The 23,249-nt window shown below is 36.1% G+C and overlaps 1 protein-coding gene across 1 annotated transcript in view; it reads left to right on the top strand.

Moving 5' to 3' along the window:
- TMEFF1 (transmembrane protein with EGF like and two follistatin like domains 1) overlaps window positions 1-23,249 on the top strand; it is a 65,353-nt gene that overhangs the window by 1,474 nt on the left and 40,630 nt on the right. Inside the window, exons 2-3 of the mRNA XM_081150702.1 lie at window positions 14,782-14,891; window positions 21,586-21,715. Of these exons, the coding sequence (XP_081006828.1) occupies window positions 14,782-14,891; window positions 21,586-21,715 (240 nt within the window). The remainder of the gene's footprint in view (window positions 1-14,781; window positions 14,892-21,585; window positions 21,716-23,249) is intronic.

Raw genomic sequence — 23,249 nt, 5'->3', positions numbered from 1 at the left:
GGGCCTGGAGATTGGCAGCAGCGGGAGCTAGGGAGTGACCTCTCCCCTCACTCTGAGCCTCCCCCCCCCCCCCCCAGCTGTTGGAAACAAAGAGCTTGCTGGGGCTCTAATGGATGAGACTGGGGAGGAGGGTATTGGGGCAGTGAAGTTCCCTCTTCCTTTCAAAAGAGGTCCCAGAGGAGCCCTGGGGCTAGGAGAGGCAACCAGGTCTCATTTAGGGGTGGGTGGGTCCTCCTGGAGCTGGCCTAGCAGATGCTAGTGATCATAAGCCACAGCCCTGCTAACTTACCCCTTTATCAATTCCCAATTCTCCATTTGTCTCTTTTTAAACTAAGGGGGTGGGACAAGAGGCTTGGGGTGGGGAGGGGGAGAAGAGAGGAGGGTAGGATGGACATTAGGCCACTGGGGATCCACTGGCTTGCCTGCCAGACAACCTCTTTACCTTTGGGCTATTGAAGGGTCTTTGTTTCTGGGGGAGTAAGGAGGAAGCAGGAGGGCTTTAGCACAGACTCTTATGGTACCCTAAATGAAGGAAACCTTTGGCCTGCTTTTAGGTTTGAACATCTCAAATATTTTAATAATTTCATAACAGTATGTTTTAGGTTGGGGGCAGGATTTTGAGCACAGTAAACAATGGCATGTCCATTAAAAGCTTTTCCATCCATGTAATAACTTTTACCTTATTTTTCTAATGTTAAATGGGATATGGGATAATGCTTTAATAAATAATCACACACTAATGGTTGAGAATAAAAACCATTTGTATTTTAGAGTGCTTTTTGGTAACATATATTGGTTATCTAACTTGTAAGTGATCATGGCATGTCAAAATATTTTATGGGCTAATGAGCTGTGCTTATTTCTTCGTGCTAAGCTAATTTTTCCTTAGCAAAATATAGTGTTGATGGATGTTTTTGTGTATGTTTTCTAACTCTAGTATGTAGTACACATTTTAAGAAAGGACTCAGAGGGCTGGAAACCCATGTGGTGTGGGAAAAAGGGGACATGGCCTTTGCTAAGCAGCTGTGTTATTTGGAACAAATTACTTAATTTTTCTTAGTTTTCTTTTCTATTAAAAGAAGGACTTGGCCCGGTGGACATGGCTCAATGGTTGAGCATCAACCTATGATCCAGGAGATCGAAGTTTGATTCTCCGTCAGGGCACATGCCCAGTTTGTGTGCTCGATCCCCAGTCGGGGGTGTATAGGAGGCAGCCGATCAATGACCATCATCATTGATGTTTCTCTCTCTCTCCCTCTCCCTTCCTCTCTCTGAAATCAATAAAGACATAAAAAAAAAAAAGACTTGGATTTAGTAACATCTGAGCTTTCTTTAAGGATATATTTATATAAATTAGGCTGATCAAATAAAATGTTTTCTAATGCTAAGATACACTTGAATAACTTTAGTCTAAAGCTAGAGTTTTAACTAAATGACATAGGTTCTTGTGAGGATGAAGATCTGGGGATGATTCATATGGAAACATTTTTTTAAGCTGATTAATTAGAAAATTAGAGTAATTGGGTCTGGGAAATAACTAGGTAAGAAAGGCTACCATATATAAGTTATTTTCTCCCTTATAAATTTGAGTTTTATTTTTTTAATAGAATGTTAACTGCTTTTATTTAATTAAATTAATTTATTCATTTTAAAATATGTCTTCATTGATTTCAGAGAGAGGAAGGGAGTGGAGGAGAGAGAAACATCAATGACAAGAGAGAGTCATTGATCAGCTGCCTCCTGCACTCCCCTTACTGGGGATCAAGCCCGCAACGTGGGCATGTGCCCTGACCAGGAACTGAACTGCGATCTCCTGGATCATAGTTCGATGCTCAGCTACTGAGTCATGCCAGACGGGCTATATTTGAGTTTTAAAATCTAAATGCTGGCCTTGATTCCCTGTTAAATTTCATTTTTGGTTTTGGACTCTTATTTCAGCCCAGTTGCATCTCTCGGGAGCCTGATTCTGTCAGGCTGTGTGTGTTGGGTCACTCACAGCCTTGTGGCCCTTGCACATGTGAAGAACTGGTCTATGGCTTTATTAAATTAATAGAAGTTGTCTAGATCATGGCAAAGGATGGAATTCTGTGATATTTTACTGGAGACTTCCTTCCAAATTGGTCGATGTTGATACATTAATCAACCAGATGTTCAACCAGCTAGCTATACATCTTCCTAGCAAAGTCTAACAGATTTATGAGCTTCTGCTGTTCAACATTTTCCCGTTTTTTCACCAGCTTACCATTAAAAGGTTCTATTAGGTTGTCTTGTTAGAATCAGTTATGCATATGTATGTATTATCCTCCCATTTTTCATTTTAGTAATCCTATCAAAAAGCAAATGTTGTGTAGCCTGCCTTAATAAAGACCCCGTGGTGGCATTTTCTTTTTATTGTGTTCAAAAACTTACTTACCCATTCTAGAAATTTTCAGAGGCTGTGTGGCAAGTTTACCCATAGTGTTTTCCTGGATTCGCATGTCTCCTTTTTTGAAAATTAAGAAAGCAGTCTTTCATTCCTGGTCTTTTTGGCGCCTTGTCAAAATAGCTTAGGTAATCAGCAGTCAGATCTCAGAGTTTTTTCACTATCATGGAGTGTGATTTGTTTGGATCAGAAAGCAAATTCTTTTGAGCTAGCTCTGTATTCTGTTACCATCCACTCTCCATGCCACTTGCCTTAAATGTTAGCCCCTTTTTATTAGAGTTCTACCCTTCCCAGTTTGAAGGTCATAATCCTTGATGAAGAGAACTTAAAGCGAAGAAGCAGCTAAATGGGTCTACATTTGTCCCTGTCATCTCTTGGTATTACATCATCTTCCCTAAGCCGTGGGCCTTTTGTTTAGCTCTTTTTAGTCTAAACAAGCTTTTTTTTTTTTTTTTTAAATTGTCCTCTTGCCTCAACTCTCCAATCTTTCTGGACTTTCTACTTATTGCTTTATTTGTATTTATTCTTTTAAAATCTAACTTCTTAGAAAGTCCTTTGTTCAGAGAAAAGAGTTTGGAAATGCATGATTCATGTCAAGAAAGATGAACTTTGAAGAAAGGTGACCTCAGACATTGACATTTTTCTCATTTGTAACATAAAGGTAATGATAATGGTCCTTCTAGGCAATAGAGTGAGAGGGAGGAGGAAGCCAAATACATGAGATATTTCTATCTTAGGGAGGCAGAAAAACATACTGAGAGACTATTAAGTCACATTTGGTAGTAGAAATAAGGTGGAGAGTTTGAATTAGGTTTTAAAAATGTCATGGCCCTGGCTGGTGTGGCTCCGTGGGTCGGAGTGCCCTCCCATGCACTAGAAGGTCACGGTTTGATTCCCAGTTGGGGCACATACCTAGGTTCCAATTCTTTCACATCCTTTCCAATGCTTGTTATTGCCATTTTGATTATAGCCATCCTAGTGGGTGTGAAGTTGCGTATCAGTGTGGCTTTCATTTGCATTTCCCTAATGACTAATGATGTTGAGCACATTTTCATGTACTTGTTGGCCACCTAAATGGCCATACAAATTTCTTATTTGGAGAAACGTCTGTTCAGATTCTTTACTGGGCGTAATTTTTACAATCTGAATTAAGCCATGCTAACCAAGTTTGAGCATAGCTCACAGATGCTCAGACTTGTAGGTTAGCTCTAGTTTGCCTTTCATTTGATTTCTCTGCTTATCAAGGAAGAGTCAGTTGTGTTTGTTCTCAAATTTATTTGTATCACGGGTATTTGTGAGCATAAGTTAGTAAGTATTACTCAAATTGATTAAATATGAATGTGGAAAGAGCTGTTTTCATGAAATGCTTGAAAAGACGATAAAGGCAAGAGGCTGAAAGAGTTGCCTTTCAGTGAATTAGATTATGGTCAAGACAACTGAAACAGATTGGAGAAACCTTGTAAATCTCTGGAAGGATTCTGCTCCTAGAAAACTTGGCAAATATTTTTTGAAGTCCCTTTCCACTTTAAAGGGGAAGAAAATGGACATTGTAGATAATGGATTATGGGTGTGGTATAGCCCTCATACTTAAAGAAGAAGTTTTGGTGCTACACGGGGAAAGGAATGTACATTTATATGTCTGAAGTTAAAAATGATTAAAATAGGTGCGATTGATGTTTTTCTGTCTCCAAACTTCTTCCTCTCTCTCTAAAATCAATAAAAACATATTTAAAAACATGGACATGTCATTTCTACATGACTTCCTGCTTTACCTGACCTCTTTTTTTTTTTTTTTTAATATATCTTTATTAATTCAGAGAGAGGAAAGGAGAGGGGGGGAGAGAGATAGAAACATCAATGATGAGAGAGTCATTGATTGAGCCCGCAGCCTGGGCATGTGCCCTGACCGGGAATCGAACCCGTATCGCCTGGATCCTAGGTCCACGCTCAACCCCTGAGCCATGCCCGGCCGGGCTACCTGACTTTTTAAATTAATTGGTCAGTGATTACTTTTGTATATGTTTGAAAAGAAGGTTTCCACTGTACATGGTACCCTAAGGAAGACACAGATAGAGAGTCAAGGGAATGAGTAATTCTGCCTTGTAGGAATCAAAAACGTTCCTGAGTAAGTGGCACTTGAGCTGGGCTTTATAGACAGAGTGGAATGTCATCGGGAACACCAGGCACACTTGCCCGAGGCCTTTGCTGTTGATGTTCCTTTTGCCTGGAAGCTTCTTGTCCCAGTTCTTTACTCAGCCTTTCAGGCACTTCCAAAACGATGCCTTAAAACTGCAGCATTTTCTGCCTTCCATCCCCTCTGCTCATCTCCCACCCTCCTCCTCCTTTCCTGCTCCAAAGCACCTTTTTCCTTTGTGATGTGTTACTTAGGTCTCCTCTGTGTAGCTCCAGGCAGGGGTTTTTGGTTGTTTGGTTCACTGCTGTAGCCACTGTGCCTGGCACAAAATTAGGTGTCCCTTCCATATTGAATGTATGTGGAATGATTTAGTGACTAAATGAACATAGAAACTGAGGACAGTTGGGAAGTGTATTCTAGGCGGAGGGAATGGCGGTAGAAAAGGCACAAAAATGGGGCTAGTGAAGGGAATATATTTGGATCCTGGGATATGGGGACTTAGGCAGGAGATGCGTCACACATTGCCACCACAGTAGCGGAAGGCCTTGGAGGCTGATCTGAAGGCTTGGCACTTGCTCTGAAGACAGAGGGAAACTTTTAAAGGATTTGAGTAACATCATGGTTTTGAAAAGCAAAGTCTGAATTGCTGAAGATGAAAAGGAGAAGGGAAGAGAATGGGAGCTGGTGAAAGATGACAGCAGTGGAAGTGGGGGGAACCCAGAGGACTTGGGCTACACAGTGTTTTTAAAAAATTGGTTTGGTTATTAACCATTAAAAATCTGGAGGTTTCACTTAAAAATCTGGATTTTGGTCCCCCCTTCTAAAGTTGGAGGTCTTGGCAACGCTGGGCTCTCATTTCTGCCTAGCAGAAATCAGCCAGAGCTGCCCAGTGGAGCGTGAGCTCTTGAGGCTGCTGGCCTTTCATTGATCTTTTTGTCCCTCAGCTTCTCACTCTCCTGCTGTAGGAGGCGGGGTGAATTGTGATGCTCTTAATTTGGGATGGAGAGCCTGTTTGGAAGAGAGTCAAATTGGTGTGTATTTCTTCCCTCATTTCTATTATTCATAATCACCAGGTCGGATGGAAATCGTTACTTCTGCAGTGCCCACCCGTCCTGTCTGAACACCCCTCCTGTCTGTATTCCTTGCAGCTCCGCTGTACCCTGCTCTTGTCAACTCTTTCCTTGAATTCACCTCCTACCTCTTTGTATTTGAAAGCTACCCTGCTATCTCTGATTACACCATTCACTTGAAACACTTTCTAATGATTTTTTAAAATCATTTCTATTTTCCTTTATTAATTTTATATCTTAGTTCTAGTATTTCCTTCCCCTTTTCAACCCCTCCCCCCTTTTTTGGTCTTTCTAAATTTTTTAGGTGGGAATAGATCATCATGTTTTTTTTTTTCCTTTCCACTACAGGTATTTCTGATAAAATTCCTCTCATCATTGTTATAAAACATATGAATTTAAATGTATTTACAGTTTGTTTTGTCGTCTTGCATTATGGTCTAAGAATGCATCATGGAATTTCTAGCTTTTGTATTAAAACTAAGTGTGTCTCTGGGTCCTAGTATGAGAACAAATTATGTGAAAGATCCTTGTACCCCAGAAAAGAAAGTGTTATTTCCTTGACTTCTAAGTCCTCTATTATATACCTTAATTTTACTTAGAAATTTTTATTTTGAATTAATTTCAAACTTAGAGAACACGTGCAGGTTTCCCAGTTGTTAACACTTTGCCACATTTGCCATATTGTCTCTTTCTGTATCTATCTAAATCTTTCTTTTTTTGAACCTGACTCTGCCAAGTTGGCCCCTACCCAGGGGGATGGTTTAAAATATGCTTTATGTCAGTTCTGTGCTTTTCTTTGTTTTGTCATCTCCTGCTAGTGAACTATTGAAGCCTCCAATTACAATGACACAGGTTTATTTTTCAGTTTTCCAGTTTATCTTATATTTTTGTTATTCTATTTGGGACATATCTATTTTCTCAAACAAATAAAAACAAAATTTTACTTTGTTTCATTTTTTTGTTGTACTTTTAATTTTTGTGTAGGGTGGATTTATGGTATCTCCTAAAGTCATAATCATACGCATCTTTTTCTGGATTTATATTTGTCTTTTAGTTTGTGTTAGGATTTGTTTCCCAACACATATATAGACCTTTCTGCTTTCATGGGCATTCACCCATTCACATTATATGAAGTGATTATGGCATTTGTGCTACTATCCATCGTCGTCATCATCATCATCATCATCATTATTTTTAACAGTGTAAAACCGAGAAGTTTTTAGTGTAGCCACAAGGCTGTGCAACTATCTCCACAATCAATTTTAGAACATGAATTTCTTACTCCCCATAAGAAACTTTATATTGTTTAGCAGTTACTTCCCAAACTCCACTTCCCCAGCCCTAGGCAGCCACTAAATCTACCATCTTTTGCTGTGTATTTGCCTATTCTGTACATTGCTTATGAATGGAGTCACACAATATATGGCTTTTTGTGTTTGGCTTCTTTCACTTAGCATCATGTTTTCAAGGTTCATCCTTGTAGCATGTATCAGTGCTTTATTTTTTTTTGTGTCCAAATAATATTCCATTGCATGCATATCTATCTATCATCTATCTATCTATCTATCTATCTATCTATCTATCTATCTATCTATCTATCTATCTACCTACCTACCTACCTACCTACCTACCTACCTCACTCACATTTTGCTTATCCATTCATCAGCTGATGGACATTTGGGATGGTTCCGCTTTTTGGCTATTATGAATAATGCTGCTGTGAACATTCATGTACAAATTTTTGTGTGGACATATGTTTTCAATTCTCTTGGGTTTATACCTAGGGGTAAAATTACTGGGTCATGTGGAAACTCTGTTTAAAATTTTGAAGAACTGCCAAACTGTTTTCCAAAGTGCCTGTACCATTTTATATTTTCATCAGCAATATCTGATGGTTCCATTTTCTCCACATCCTAGTCATTATTTGTATTATCTTTTAAAAAAAATTATAACCAGCCTTGTTTTTTAAAGTTCATATTTTTTTATCCCTCATTTTCCCTGTATACGTATGTAGTTTCTTTAATGGAATTTAAATTCTCAACATTTTTAAAGCTGGATTGGGAGATAATGTCATCCCATCCTCTTTCCTCTTTTTCTTCATTGTTAGAAACATTGTTTTAACAAAATTATTTTCATTATTGCTCCTATTATTAGTTTCATTATTAGCTTCTCTCATGGGAGAAATGAAGCATTTAGGAGTCGGCCTACTTCTTATGCACTTTGAAATTCTAAGTTTAAATCTTAAAATTCCCTCAGCATTTGCTTTTAGTTTATCAGATGATTTTAATCCTTTGCTACTATTTGAATATATCTTGTGTTCAGGTTTATTGATATTTCGTTTTTACCGATGTCATGTATTTTTCAAGGCTCAGTTGTTTCATCATTTTTTGAAAAGTCACTTCAGGTTCTGAAGTTCTTAACGTATTCTTCTGCCTTCAAAAACTTTGACAGGTATTATGTTTTCAGCCACAGCTCCATTTCTCTCGCTTTTGTGCAAGTATTCTGAGCCTCTCTTTTCCATGGTTTAAAATAAAAAAGTAAAACCACACCTTTTTTTCTTGGTTATAAAAACAGTATTTGTTCAATGTAAAAAATTTGAGGAGTATAGAAAAATATAAAGAAATGTGTGATCATTGCCATTTGCCTCTGTAATAACTTAATGTTTATGCCGAAGTTATTTCATTTTATACCAGCAACATTTTGAACCTTTTTCTTGATATTAGCGTTTACTTTGGCATATTTTTGTTTAACCTGGAGCCACTATTGTTTACAGGTCAGATCTCCTTTTCAGATTTTTAAATTCAGTTTATTTTGCATTGTCAGCTTTCATCTAATATTGTTTTGCAAGTGCATCTAAACTGCTGATATTTCTATCTCAATTCTGTTGTGTACAGCCTAATTGATATATTTATATTCTGTATTGTTCATAAGTCAGCTCAGTTGTTTAGTGTTTTTTTCTTTTTAAACTAATTTGAGATTTTTTTTTTAGGTGGTGCAATTGTGTTTACCATTATTGTTTCCTTTTTCTAGTTCAGACCCTAAGTGCTTCCTAATTACCATTTAATTAGACTTAGTTTTTTATTTATTTTTAAATTCTTCACTATTTTACAACAATTTGCTGGAGTTTAAGGCTTTGGTTCTAAAGTTTTGGTTTTGGTTGTTTCAACCAAAGAGGAGAGGTATTCTTTATAGTTTCCACTGCTGTTTTGTAAAGACCTCCCTTAGTCCTTGCAGTCCTAGGAGGGATGATTATTATGCCCATTTTTACTCCAGGAAACTGAGATTGGCCAAGATCATGTAGTTGCTTAATCAGATAATTGGAACTCCAACTCTAGAGCTCTTTCTAATGCACCAGAGTTTTGTGAAGTCCTTTAAAAATTCTCTTTTAAAATAGTAAATATCAGGTTCTCCAGTGCGAACCTGCAGGTGGTTTTGTGGATTTTTGTCTTTGTGGGAGACTTCCCTGGATTCTGGCTGCCTCCTATTCCACTTAGTGTTGCAGACACTAAGGAATAGTGGTTAGAAATAGAGAAAGAGGGTAATTTTCTTGTGTTCAGATTTACTTATTGATATTTTAAAAATTTGGATGGAGAAAATGTGTTGAATGTACTTACAAAGTCTTAAAAAATGTACATGTAAACATGTATATGTTACAAAATATAAATGGGATTATAACTAGTTTTATAACCTTTTTTTCAGTTCACAATGGATCTTTATCTTTGCATATCAATATGTGTTTCTAAGGCATACTTTAATCTTAATGGCTACATAGTATTTCATCAGTAATTTATTAATTCCAACAGATGGACACAGGTTTTTTCCACTTTGTTGTTATAAAAAGTGCTGATGTTAAAAATCTTGCACATGCATTTTGTATTTTTTTTCTTCTATATCATAATTTCCTAGAAGTAGAATCGTTGGGTTAAAGGATAAAGGCAATTAAATATACTGCCTTGTTATTCGGTGAGAGGTTCTCTCAATTTATACCCTCACAGTTGGTTTAAGCACTCATTTTCCCACACACCTTCTCCAGCACTGGTGTTAATTAAAAAAAAAAAAGCCAACTTTTAACATAGCACTTACAATGTGTCCTGCACTGCTCTGAGTGCTTTCGATGTCTTTATTTAGTCTCTGTCCACATTGTGAGATAGGTGCTATTACCATCCTCTTAAACCAATGTGGGAATGGAGACCCAGTGGTAAATTACTGAGGTCAAGCACAGCTGGTGAGTGAACAGAGCCAGGATGCTGATCTAGGCGGTCTGGTTCTAGGGTCTGCCTCTTAAACACCAAATTATAATGCCTGTTCATTTTCCCCCCAAGATTTAATATGATTTATTTGATTTTTAAAATTATTTTTACTTTTATTGAGATATCATTCATATAACATAAAGTTTACCATTTCAAAGTATACAATTCAGTGGTTTTTAATATATTCACTATGTTGTGCAACCATCACTACTATCTACTGTCTAATTACAGAACATTTTCATTACCCCCAAAAGAATTTCCATACCTATTTTCAGTTTAGTCCCAATACTCCTCTGCCCCCATCCCCTGACAACCACATAGAGATTTGGTATCTTTATGCATTTACCTATTCTGGACATTCCATATGAATGGAATCATACAGTGTGGGGTATTTTATGCCTAGCTTCTTTCACTTAACATATATTTTCAAAGTTCTTGCATGTTGTAGTGCATAACTGTTTGATACTACTTTAAAAGTAATGCAGGTTCACTGTAAAACTCAAACAATTCAGAAAAATACAGAATTAAACAAGAAAGTTTAAATTCTACCAAGAGATAACTCGTTCATATTTTGGTGTATTATATACCTTCCACATTTTAAAAATAGGCATTAAAAAACAAGTTGTGTTATACATTTTTGAAAAATCTGCCTTTTAAGAAAACAATGTGTCATGTCAGGAAATGTGCAGATTCTTCATTATTCTTTTAAATAACTATAATAGAACAGATTTCGTTTATGAGTCTGTGAGAAAGAAACACACAGGTTTGGCAAGCCAGTCAGAAATAGGAGTACTGGAGAGAGTATCAGTTCAGGACCTTTGGTTAGGGCTGGATATGGCTGGAAAGATTCTGAGTCTTTGATACCCAGCTGGGGATCTAGGTCTTTTTTTCTTTCTGATTCTGCAGTAGGTTGTCCTCTCCATCACCTTGGCTGAGCATCATGACACAGAGGTGTTTAGAGCCGAAGGAGGCAGCAGGGAGTGATGGTAGGTGTTGGGGGGGAGGATTGACATCATCAAAGTGGCGTTTAACAAAGGGTAGTTTGGCAGTGAGTATTATGTAGAATGGGATGGAAGATAATTGCGTGGCATATGTGAAATTTCTCTGGTTAAATATAGCTTAGAGAAGTTTTAGTCATCTCTGCTGTTAATGCTTTTTAATATTAATGCAAATGGCTTTTGGTTTTATATCATGAAATACTGCGTACATGTTGTTTTCTCCCTCATATCTTTATATAGTAGAAGATAACTACTGTTATATGGTTAATTTAGTACATAAGTTGAAGAGAATTTAATTTCTAACTCATCTCATTTCCTGGACTGAAGTAAAGATTTACCAAATCTTGCCTATACCTAATGCAACAGCAATTTCTAAATAGCACCTCACCTTTTAAAAAGTCTTTTCATAGCATTCAATTTCATTTTCATAGATACAGATGATTTTCACGTTTATGAAATGTTACAGCTGGCATGTAATGGGTAGATGTTGCTAAACATCCTCCAGTGCACAGGAGAGTCCCCTACCACAAAGAATAAACTAACCCAAAGTATCGGTAGTGCCAAGGTTGAGAAGCCCTGAATTCTCTTGTAGCAGCTTGCATAATTTAATCACTTTTGGCTCTCCATAAGTGTTAGCTAACTCATAAGATTCTCAGGACTACCTTCTGTTTAATGGAAGAGTAGTAGAAAAGTCATATGTATTATTCGGTAGAGCCAATGGGTCTCATTTTGAACTGTAGCCTGAACCCAGTTAATGCTGCCAAAAGTTGAGGATTTTGGCACCTCAGGTTCTTAGGTAAGTAGGGTTCCTTCCTTAGTGTGTATTGTTTCCCAGCTTTGAAATGTTAATGAAAATTGAGACAAGTCTTAAATTTAGAGAACTGTGTGATGGGCAGATTTGCAACTAAAGCAAAATATTTTTGTTTTGAGGCACTCCTCTGAGTGCTTTTTTTGTGTAAAATATTTCTGTTTGTAGAGCTGAGTTTTGAGGGCCTCAGTAATGGCTCATCTATTTTGCTGAATTTTCATCTTGGGCTCAGGAAGGCAGGTGTGTAATCATCATCACTATTGACAGGTAGTAGAGTACCCTCTTGATGCCTGGTACAGTACAAAATCCTTGAAATAACATTCAGAAGGTGATCCCAAAATAGAATTCCTTCTGTTCTGAGTTTGAGCTAAGGCTGTGGTTCTCATATTTGTGAGGAGTCAGAGCACCAGGAAGTCATGATGCTCTTGATAAATCAATTTTATTATGTGATGTGGGAAATACAGATTATTTAGCTGAGTACCTTTCCCCCCTGGACAAAATTGAGGTTCCCTTACTAAGTAAGAAGGGGAGAATAGATTCAAGTAGGTAATTAGCAGTGGCTACCATCATAACAAAACGATTTAAAATGTGCATTCATGAGCTTGTGACGTTCACGATGGTGTCTTCTCATAAAACACTGTTGGAATTTTCTATTAATCTTTATTTGTTGAACACTAGTTTTGTTGATAGCTGGCAACTTCAGATATTGACAGAAATATAAGTGAAGAAAACTGAAAATGAGCAAATCCTTTCTATTGAGGAAATGAAATTCTTACCTTTTTTTTTTTTTCTCTTAATGAAGGTACACTCTAGTCTATGCCACTAGTTTTCCTAGATTATTAGTTTTCCTAATATCAGTGGTTTGGGAACCACCGACATCAATATTTGTATGTACTATTTAATGATGTGTCTCTTTCACTAATGTTGTTTTCCTAGGTAAGACAGTCAGTCTCTTTTCTCTCTCTTTTCTTTATAATACTCACCTGAGGATGTTTTTTCCATTGCTTTTCAGAGAGAGTGGAAGGGAGGGAGGGGGAGAGAGAGTTAGTGACATCTATTCAAGAGAGACACTTTTTTTCTCTCTTTTGAAAAAACATGACTCTCATGTTGAGAGCAATTAAAACATTCTTTATTTTTAAATGTCTTTTCTAAATTCTGTATAATGATCCTGTATTAGTTTTATAATCAGAAAAAAAGTCTTGATGATTTTTCAAGGTCAATGCAAGTCTTGCTATCTCCGACACTGCACCCTGTGCTTCAAATCTATTTTTTTATTTCCTACTTCTTGAAACTGCAAAAGCAGTCATAGCCTGTACAACACAGTTCTTCCCTTAATTATAGGCTATATTGAATTCATCGCTAATTGTTCCATATGTTAGCAAGATCATAAGCTCTCATGTGTTTTTCTGAGTCCCAAATTCTTAGCATAGGATTAGGTACATAGTAGATAATTACTTCTGATCAAATGATCACATTTAACACATTAACACAGGAAAATAACATGGATTTTGATAGCAGGATAGGCATAAAGTAAAACATGACTAATAATCAGGTAATCAGAATTTCATGACTTTTACGTTTTCCTATATAGGTAGGACCTCTAGCTCCTCTAGGCATGAGGGATTGCTAGAGGATTGCTTCCTGGGATCTGCTTGCCAAGACCTCACCTTGATCCAGAGCTGCAGGAGACCTCATGCTCTTCCCAGAGTTTCAGCTACTGAATGTCAGTCAGAGCTAACTTAGGCCTCTCTGCTCCCAGACTCCTGTGGTCACCACTGCACTGGGATGCGTTTTTTTAAATAATCATTTGTTTATGGTTTGCATAAAAGCATTTGTTGTGGCTCTCATTCCCCATATACAAAATGTGAAAATTGCTTTGTAGTGGTTTTTGTGCAATTCCACTTGATTGGCAGGTTTACATAGCACTACCTTGAAGCAATTTATTAGGTTTCCCAGAAAGCTTAATTTGATGCTTTTAGAGCAAGACTGACAATCTTGGAGCAGGAGCAAAATGACCACAGAATGCAAGTATTGGCTGTGCTTCCTGTGGTGGAATAAAATCAAATCAGTCACTTAAAAATTTTAAGTCTGGTCCGGCTGGGCATGGCTCAGCGGTTGAACGTCAACCTACGATCCAGGAGATCAGGGTTCGGTTCCTGGTCAGGGTACATGCCCGAGTTGTGGGCTGCAGCCGATCAATGACTCTCTCATCATTGATGTTTCTATCTCTCTCTCTCCCTCTCCTTTCCTCTCTCTGAAATCAAGATATTAAAAAAAAAATTTTTAAGTCTGGCAGATTTTGAATTTCTTTAATTTTGTGCACATAAATATTCCATATGTATCTATTGTATGAAATTCAAGGTCACTTTATAATTCCTTTGTAATTAAAATGGTTTATTTGTCTCGAGTGAATAAATCACCCTACATTTATTCTGGGTACCAAAAGAATTATGATTCTGTTTAGTTACTTTTATTGCTTTTTCTGTTTTATCTTTTTTGACTTCTTAAATGATGATTGAAATTTGCTTAAAATCTTTTATCATGTAATATTTTATATACACAAAATAATACTCCTAAACAAAACTTTGTTTGGTTTCTCATAGCTTTGAGTTTTGTATAAGTGCCATTATTCTGGGTGTGACTTGCTTTTCTTTCTTTTTAATGTTTTCATTGATACTTAATTGACATAAGATTATATTAGTTTCAGGTGTAAAACATAATAAATCCATATTTGTATACATTGTGTAGTTATTTAAAAGTAGCAATCATTAGAAAAATAATCTAAAATATGAAAACAGTGCTAAGAAGATTATCTTGAGATCTTGGGAGGCCAAAATAGAAAAATTCTGTCCATTTGCCTTTGAATTATGTGAAATCTTGAAATTTTGAGTTTTATTTTGATTTGGATTACTTTTAGGCATTTATGCAAGATTCTCATTGGGAGTCCTGAACATTTTGTGTCCTATAGAACTTGCTTTTTGAATATTATATCTTCTTATTCTTATTTTAAGGATTTTATTTATGTATGTATGTATGTATGTATTTTTGGATACAAAAAGACAAATACATGTGTATGACACAATTTTTCCTCTTTTACAGAATTAAATGTGAGGGAGTCTGATGTAAGAGCTTGTGATGAATCATCATGTAAATACGGAGGCATCTGTAAAGAAGATGGAGATGGTTTGAAGTGTGCATGTCAATTTCAGGTGAGAAAATCCAACCTGTTTTGAAATATGTTGCATTTCTCATATGTTCAAATTCTTCGTTCTGCAAATCACAAAGCTTAAAACACCTTGGACCCCATGAGGAAGTTGGGTTCACAGTCTGTTGATTCTTTTTGTTAGATGAAAGGCTATTATTTATTTGTACCTTCCTCGCTTCTTTCCTTGAACTAAGAGGACAGACTGGCAATAACAGATGTGAAAATGCTTCAGAAAAATGTTAAAGTTCTATTCAAATGGGAGTTATACTTGTCACTGAAAGGAAATAAGGGACAGGTTACAGCTGAGTCTCTTATTTAAAATGTTGACATTTCCCCCTGCTCTTTCTAGTCTCTTTTCCTTCTGTTCTTACTTGCTGCTGTCTCATCTTTTTAGGCCAAAGAACATCACTGACTTGGTGCCTGAGGGGAGGTCAGGGTTAGAGATGGACTAGAAAGGGTAACCTAACTAAGGTCTTTGCTTTTCAGGTGCTGTTTTAGTTTTGATGCTATTGTCTAAAAAGAAGGGGAGCAAAATGCGTTGCACTCAGTGTTTTCTTTCTGTTCATTTTCTAGGATTGAATTATAATCTGGTTTTAGAATGTTGCTCCCAAGATTGTCCCTGATTCAGGGTTTCAGATGAGACAAAGAAGAAACTAGAATTTTTTTCCACTCATGGTCTTGTTCTAATCATATCCGCTGATTCATTTGTGAAACAGTTAAATTGGCTGAACTCAAACAGCAAACTCTTATTTTCCCTGTTGTGGGAGCAACACAAAAATCAGTTTTTTTTCTTTAGCCTTAGCTAGGCTGCCTGGAATATGCCCCATGAGTGGTTCAGAGGAATTCAGCCAGAAATTTGGTCTGAGTTTATACACAGAAGCTGGGACTCTGATTCTCCTTTTGGATATTTTCTCTCTCACTTTCTAGTGGAGCTGGTTGCCCTGAACTCTGCCCTCTGGTTCTGCAACCCAGAAAGATTGTAGGTTTTTTATTAGTGTTTTAGCCATCCTGTATCTGGAAGACTAGAACTGCTTTTAATATCCAATTGTCTTATAATTTCCTTAGCTTAAATTCCTTGATGTGGAATTGTTGCGTCAGTGGGATGCTCATGTGCAGATTAACATTCTCACCAGTAGCAATATATTAGATTGCTTATTTCTGCTCAGCTTGTGGGTAGTAGGTTTTGAAGTCCTTTTAAATTTTATAAATCTGAAAGACAAAAAACCCACAACATTTTAATTTGCATTTGATTACTAGAGATATTAAAATGTTCCATATATTTACTGGCTACTTTTTTGTGAATTAGTATTTCATATTCTTTGCCTATTTTGGGGAGTATTTTCTTTTTCCCTTGTGGTGATTTGTAAAGACATATGTATATATGTGTATGTATGTGTGTACATGATATATAATACATTATTTGAGCATTTATATAGTTTATTGTGCTGAGCATTTTATGCATCAAGTGTTCTAAACATGTATATATATATATATATATATATATATATAACATATAAAAATTTATATAATTCTCATGAGAATCTGCTATAGGTACTGTTTTGATATTTTTAAGAGTAACACTATATGCTCATAGTAAACAACTTGAACAATATATAAGAATATATGTAATATAATGAAAAATATCTTCCTTCTATTCCAGACTACCAATTGCTCTTCTCAGAGGCAACATCTATTTTACTTCTTGTATTGCCTTCTGGAAACAGTCTGTGTCTTATACATGTGTGTTTAATTTGTCTTAATAGTGTTTACCTTAGAGATGTTTCCTTTTCGGTTTATATAGATTAAGAGCCCTGTATTTTAAAGAAGTTATCCTAATGTCATTTTCATTTTTTGATAGTTTTAAATTTTCACATCATATTTATCTATCTTTGTCTTTACTATTCTGATTTTTATTCTTTGAAAGTCTTTCCCAGCAACTCCTGAAGAAATAGTGTTTTTGACCTTTTGAACATACTTGAACAGCTAGAAAATCCTCTCATGATCTGTCTGAATCCTTTTCATTCTTACCTTGTGGCAAAGCAGGAAAAGGAAATACAAGTTGGGAGTTGAGAGCAGTAGACATTTATCCAGTGCTTACTTTGTGCTACGTGCTAGGCTAGATGCCGAGGATATAAAGATGTTTAAAGTCAAGTTTCTTGCTTTGTAGGAGCGAACTGCCTAAGGGCTTACAGCATGATTTGATCCTGCTGCTGAGCGAACCTTCCTTTGACTACTACTCTGCCTTCTTATAAGCTTGTAGATCTGTTCAAGTTAAACTTAGGCTCTTGCCAGTTTAAGAACAATGACCTCATAAGCCCAGTAAACATATGAGGGTGCTTTAGCAATATCTTTCAAGTCATTTAAAAAACTTATGACTTAGCATGCTTTCAGTGTTAATATAAGCTTTCAGGGGTATAATTTTAACACATTTTAACAAATAATAGAATTTTAAATAAAGTCTGAATTTTTTTCAGCCTATGAATAAGCTATTATATCTTGCCACTTAACGCAAACAAAGCTACTTTTGTTGATTTTCTACAGAGAGAATTGATCAACCCTGCATCTTTCCATTAAAACTTGTGGAGCATACAGAGGAGTGCCTATGATGTCTTTCCTAGTTTTTGTTTTTTTCTTCTTTGTTTCAGTCCAGGTCTGAAGGTCTGAGAATCAGGTGAGCTGATGATGTAAGTCTCAGTCTGAGGCTAACGCCCGAGAACTAGGAGGAGACCCGTGTCCCCATTCAGCTGTTAGGCAGAGGGTGAATTCTTTCTTCCTCCACTATTTCATTCTGTTCAGCCCTCAGTGGATAGGAGGATCTCACCTATACTGGCTGGGAATGTAGTTCGCTGATTCAAATGCTAATCTCATCCAGAAACACCCTCATAGACACATCCAGAAATAAGGTTTAATCTGGGCACCCTGGGGTCCAGTCAAATTTACTCATTAAATTAACCGTCACAATCTTATTATTTTCTTATTTTCTAAACCACTTCAAATCACTTTCTTCCTGCTTAAGAGAAGGTATAGGGGAGAGTTCTTTCCCCCAGCAAGGGAGGTGGTATAGAGGAGGCAGACCTTAGGTTCATGTCAGTGCCTGCCTAAGTCAGGAGTTGCCATGTTAAAATTGCCCAGATCCCTTAATTTGCCCATAGCATAAGGAGAAGTTCCTAAGGGAGACCCTTGGGAACTGACTGACCAAGAAAATAGCAGGTCTGCTTTTCCCACCTTATGCTCGCTCCTAGGTATGTGCTTGTTAGGTTGAATTTGAGGGACATTGCCTAGACTATGTTAAGCCCTCTGTCACTACCACCAGGTGACATACAACTTGTGTAATTGTTAAGAGTACATCAGTTGTGAAGAACTGAGGTCTTCCAACTTATTAGCTATGACCCTGGGCCTACTTAAGTCTCAGAAATGATAATAGCAATACCCCAAACAGGTCATGTTTATTGAGAATTTACTATGGCCAGATACAAATACTAAAGATGAACTCTTATTTATTCCTCATAACATCTTTATTAGACAGATACTATTATAATTACCATTTTCCCAATGGGGAAAAGGCACCAGTGCCAGCCCATAGTCACATATGGATGGTGGACTCAGTTTGAACTCAACATTTACTTCAGAGCTCTGGCTCTAAGCACTAAGTCATGTGCTTCACTGGATTGTCATGATACCTAAGATAGATAGGACATAACTTGTTGCTGGTGTTTACTAGATAGAAACTCTTGAATAAATGTTTGCTATTACCTTAGAGATTCTCAGCCCTATCAGACTTAATGGCCCCTTTTTATAACCAATAATTTATATTCTGTTTCTTTACTATTCTTTAATGAAATTCATAGATACTGTAACCTACATAAGCACATAATTAAATCAATATACTGTATAATTGCAATGTAAAGAAGAAATAAAAAATTTATAGTAAAATAAATTATCTTACTATAAATTATTCAAATTGTAAATGCTTGGGCATGATTACACTAGAAGACAATACAGTAGTCACATGCTTCTATCTACTTATAATGAACGTTTGGATTTAATAAAGATTAGTGCAATTTTATACCAGAAATATCTGAAAACAAAAATATAGAGGTGTGGTGGATGCCAGAATAAAAACTAATATTAGGGTAAGTTATAACAGAGCAGGCTTATTTGTCTATGGTAAGTCTTACCATAGTTCTCATGTGGCTGGCTAGAGAAGCATTCAGAAATTGTATGGTATGTATGTCTTTGTTGTGTGGAGTTTTTCTTTCCTTTGCAGGACATATATCTAGCATACATGGAATCCATCTGCTAAATGACAGTAATGTCCTTTATCATTGTAACAACCAAAAAAATCTTTCATAGGGCATCTATGCCGAGGGGGCAATATTAGCACCTTTGAGAGTGCACCATTAGAAAGTCATTAAGCATTTGCTGAGCAAAGAGTTGGTTGAAAAGTTCCTAGACTTAGCACTGGACATCTTGGAGCTTATGATCTCTTTTACAAATTATGCACTGTATAGTTACAAAGTAACATATTGACTCCTGCAGACACCATACAAGTTATTGTGTACATTTTAGGGGAAGAGATTAAAGGGATGTGATCCATGAATAATTGGAGCAATATAGGAAAGCTTCCTGAAGTAAAAATTTAATTTTAATTAAAGTTGACATAGGAGTCTGCTGATAGTGTATAGCAAGTTTACTTGGTCATAAAATATTTTATTAGAGATTGTTTTTACCAGTGCTGTGGTAGCATGTCATATTTATAGTTCATAAAGTAAATTGATCACTTTTTAAGAGTAAATAAATGATAAAAGTAAATCTTGTTCATTGGAGAAAAATTGAGAAAAAATCATGGAAATAACAAATCATGACAAGTAATGTAAAAAAATATATTGATGTTTTCTTCTAGGATTTACTTTATGAATATTTATTTTACTAAAGAATTGAGATTTTATATATATGTAATTAATTTTCTTGCTGTATTTTTACTTATGTCATTTTTAAATTTGCATTCAGTTTTGTGGACTAGATAATACATTTTAAAGTGGCACAAAATTCTCGGAAGTTACGTTTGTGATATTATTGCCTGCTTTACAACCTAACATTATGTTACCTTTTCCTGTCACACAGTATTCTTTTAAAAGGTAATTCTCAGTGACTTTAATATTAATTACTTGAACAGATATACCATGCTTTATGTTGTTACATTTTTTTATATGAATACATTTTTGTTTGCAATTTAAACAGACTCATAGATACAGAGAAGAGGTGTATGGTTGTCAGAGGAGATGGGGCTTAGGGGACTGGGTGAAAAAGATGAAGGTATTAAGAAGTACAAATTGATAGTTACAAAATAATCACAGGAATGTAAAGTACAGCATAGGGAATGTAGTCAATAATATTGTAATAACTATGTATGGTGCAAGGTGTGTACTGGAAATACTGCGGGCGGGAAGTGGGGGGGGGGGGTCACTTTGTAAAGTATATGTTTACCTAACCACTATGCTGTACACCTGCAACTAAAACAAAATAATATTGACTGTAATTGAAAAATAAAATAAGAAATACATTTTTGTTTGAAATAGCTGTAATAAATTTTTGTTTATAATAGTTTCCTTCAGATAGATCCCTAAACATGTAATTCTGGATCAAAAACTGCATTCTTATTTCAAGACTCTTGAAATGTATTCTTAAATTATGTTCTCAAAAGGTTGAATCAGTTTAGATTACCACAACAGGCATATTGGTATGCCCACCAAATTGAAGTTTTTGTTCGTTTAATAGCCAGTTTTTTAAGCTAAAGTAGCATTTCATTTCTCTGTTTACTAGTGAAGGTCAGCATTTTTATGTTAATTGGCCATTTGTTACTGTTCTGTAAAATTGTCTTTTGTCCATTTTTTAATTAACTTGTATTATCTCTTTTTTAGTAATGATATAACTTGTGTCATCTTGTATTTTCTCCAGATTTTAAAACTTTAGTTGTTTATGATATTTTTGACATATAGAAGTTTAAAAGTTTTTTAAATGTAACACAAGTCCTGTGTCATTTCTCAAACTTTTTCCTTCAGCTGTCTTATTTCTACTCCTCTTTCAAGGCCCAGTTCACATTTCACTTTCTCTGAGAGGCTTTTCTTGGTACTCTAGCTTACAGTAGTAGGTATTAGATATACTTAGTGTCTACTCTTTTTAGTACATGGTCTATCTTTGAGATATATATATGTGTGTGCACACATTTTTTTCCTATTTGCATGGTGCTGTAACAAGATTGAAAGGTCTCTGAGAACCAAGATCATGTATTTCTTTGTGTCTTCTATAACATTTACCTTGGGACTACGTTCCAGAGGTATTGAATAAATGAATTTTGATTATAATAAAATGACATTTCATTTTTAGCTCTCATTATAAACATTGCCAGGAATTTACTCTTAAATTATCTCACTGGATCTTTATAGCAAGCAAATGAAGTAGATAGGAAAGGGATTTTCATTCTCATTTTTATGGATAAGTAATAGTTATTTTCATTATAAATGTGAAAAAAGGTATGAAAAAGTAGCATAACCCTTCTTTTTTAAAACCAAATAGAAGAACACACTATTCTGTAGTTAGAAGTATGTCATAATACTATGGTATTGCATTTGTGAATATGAAATAAGCTATTGATATTCATGCCTATTTCTGATAATTTATTTTTGTTTCTTTTGCAGTGCCATACAAATTACATTCCCGTCTGTGCATCAAATGGGGACACTTATCAAAATGAATGCTTTCTCAGAAGAGCTGCTTGCAAGCACCAGAAAGAAATAACAGTAGTAGCAAGAGGACCATGCTATTCTGGTAGGTTGTGATACTCTTCTGAGTAAATGTGAGAAATGGTTCTGCTATATTTTCTAAAAAGAAGTGTGCAGTCAGAAGTGTATTCCCAGAGCTGCTGTATGGATTGGTGGGGTTTATGTGGAGAGGGAGGGCTCTTCTCCCCATTTCATTTTGTTTTTTAACCCCCAGTGATGTTAGACATATCAACTGTGTTACTTCTCAGTACTCTTTTAATGCTTAATGCCATTTTTTGTGGGGACTTTGCATTTCTTTTGCCTATGGTTTGACTGTCAGAATAAGATTTGGGATGGGAAATGATACTGGACCCATTTTGTTGATATTTATTTTTTGGTGGGTGGAAGGGGGTGGGGAATATCCATAGAAAGCCATTAGTGGCATCCCAGGATGTGTCCAAGCTCTTCTCTTTTCCTGTCTTCTCTTTTCTGTCAATCCTTGTCACCCACCTCTTCCCAGTTATTTGTGTGTACTTCTCTTTTTCTTCCTGAGTTGGTAGTGGTTTATTTTGGAAGGCATTAGTGTTAAGTTTCTTACTTACATTTGTATTTGGGGGCAGTGCTGAAGGTGAGGTGTTGTAAGAAGAATTATTGTATGAATGTGAGCGGTACAGTTGAAGACTACTCTTCTATTATATGATGTATCCATTTCCTTTCTTTCCTCACATATTACAGTGCCTATATTCAGAGTTTTTTTTTTTAACTGGGGCCCCATTACGTAAGCATGCTTGATTGATTGTCAATGTGGTTGATCTCAAACTCCATGTCCACTAATATCACATGACTCAAAGCCCCCACTTTAAATTACATGGTTGGTCTTTCATCCGAAGACTGTTGAGTGTAGCCTGCCCCACCCTAAGATCTGATGTGGTCAGTACCTCCCCAAGCAAGACACTTCTATCAGGTATGAGATAGATTATCTCCCAGAAACTGAGGACAAAGGCAAGACATCTCTGTGGGCAACGCCAAATTCTTTTCCATAAACTAAATAATTAGGTGCTTGGTAAAATTATTATGTTCTTAAGCCAACTGACTATCATTTGATGTGGTTCTTGTATACGTTGTGTTTCAAAGACTTGATTTAGAGACTAAGAAGGAATATGGAGTTCTTTACAATCCCCAATTAAATGTGCATCATTTATGAGGAGTATGTGTTTAAAGACACCAACTGCTTTGACAGGCAGTGAATGTCAAACATGAGAAGGCAGAGTGGTAGATGGAAAAAAGCACTGCACTAGGGTTAAAAGACCTGCCTTTAAAGTAACTCTAGCTCTTATTTACTGTATGTCTTAGACAAGTCACTTAACCAAATTGGAGCCTCAGTTACCCACATTGTTAAATAGATATCTCCTGGGGTAGTTAAATGAGGACTGAATGAGCTCAGCAATAAGATACTACATCAATTTTGTTGTTTGCTGGGTTTGCCCGTGCTGTTTATATCATTTGGTCTTTGATTGGTCCTATGCCCTGTGCTAAAAAATAACATTCTCTTTTGTTTACTTGAAAACTCCTAATGCTTTAAGACTGAGTTTAAGCCTTTG

The sequence above is a fragment of the Miniopterus schreibersii genome (assembly GCF_964146895.1).
Source record: "Miniopterus schreibersii genome assembly, chromosome: 11".
NCBI classification, from domain to species: domain Eukaryota; kingdom Metazoa; phylum Chordata; class Mammalia; order Chiroptera; family Miniopteridae; genus Miniopterus; species Miniopterus schreibersii.
The sequence above is the reverse complement of the archived record's forward strand: the minus strand, read 5'-3'. Positions and strand labels throughout refer to the sequence as shown.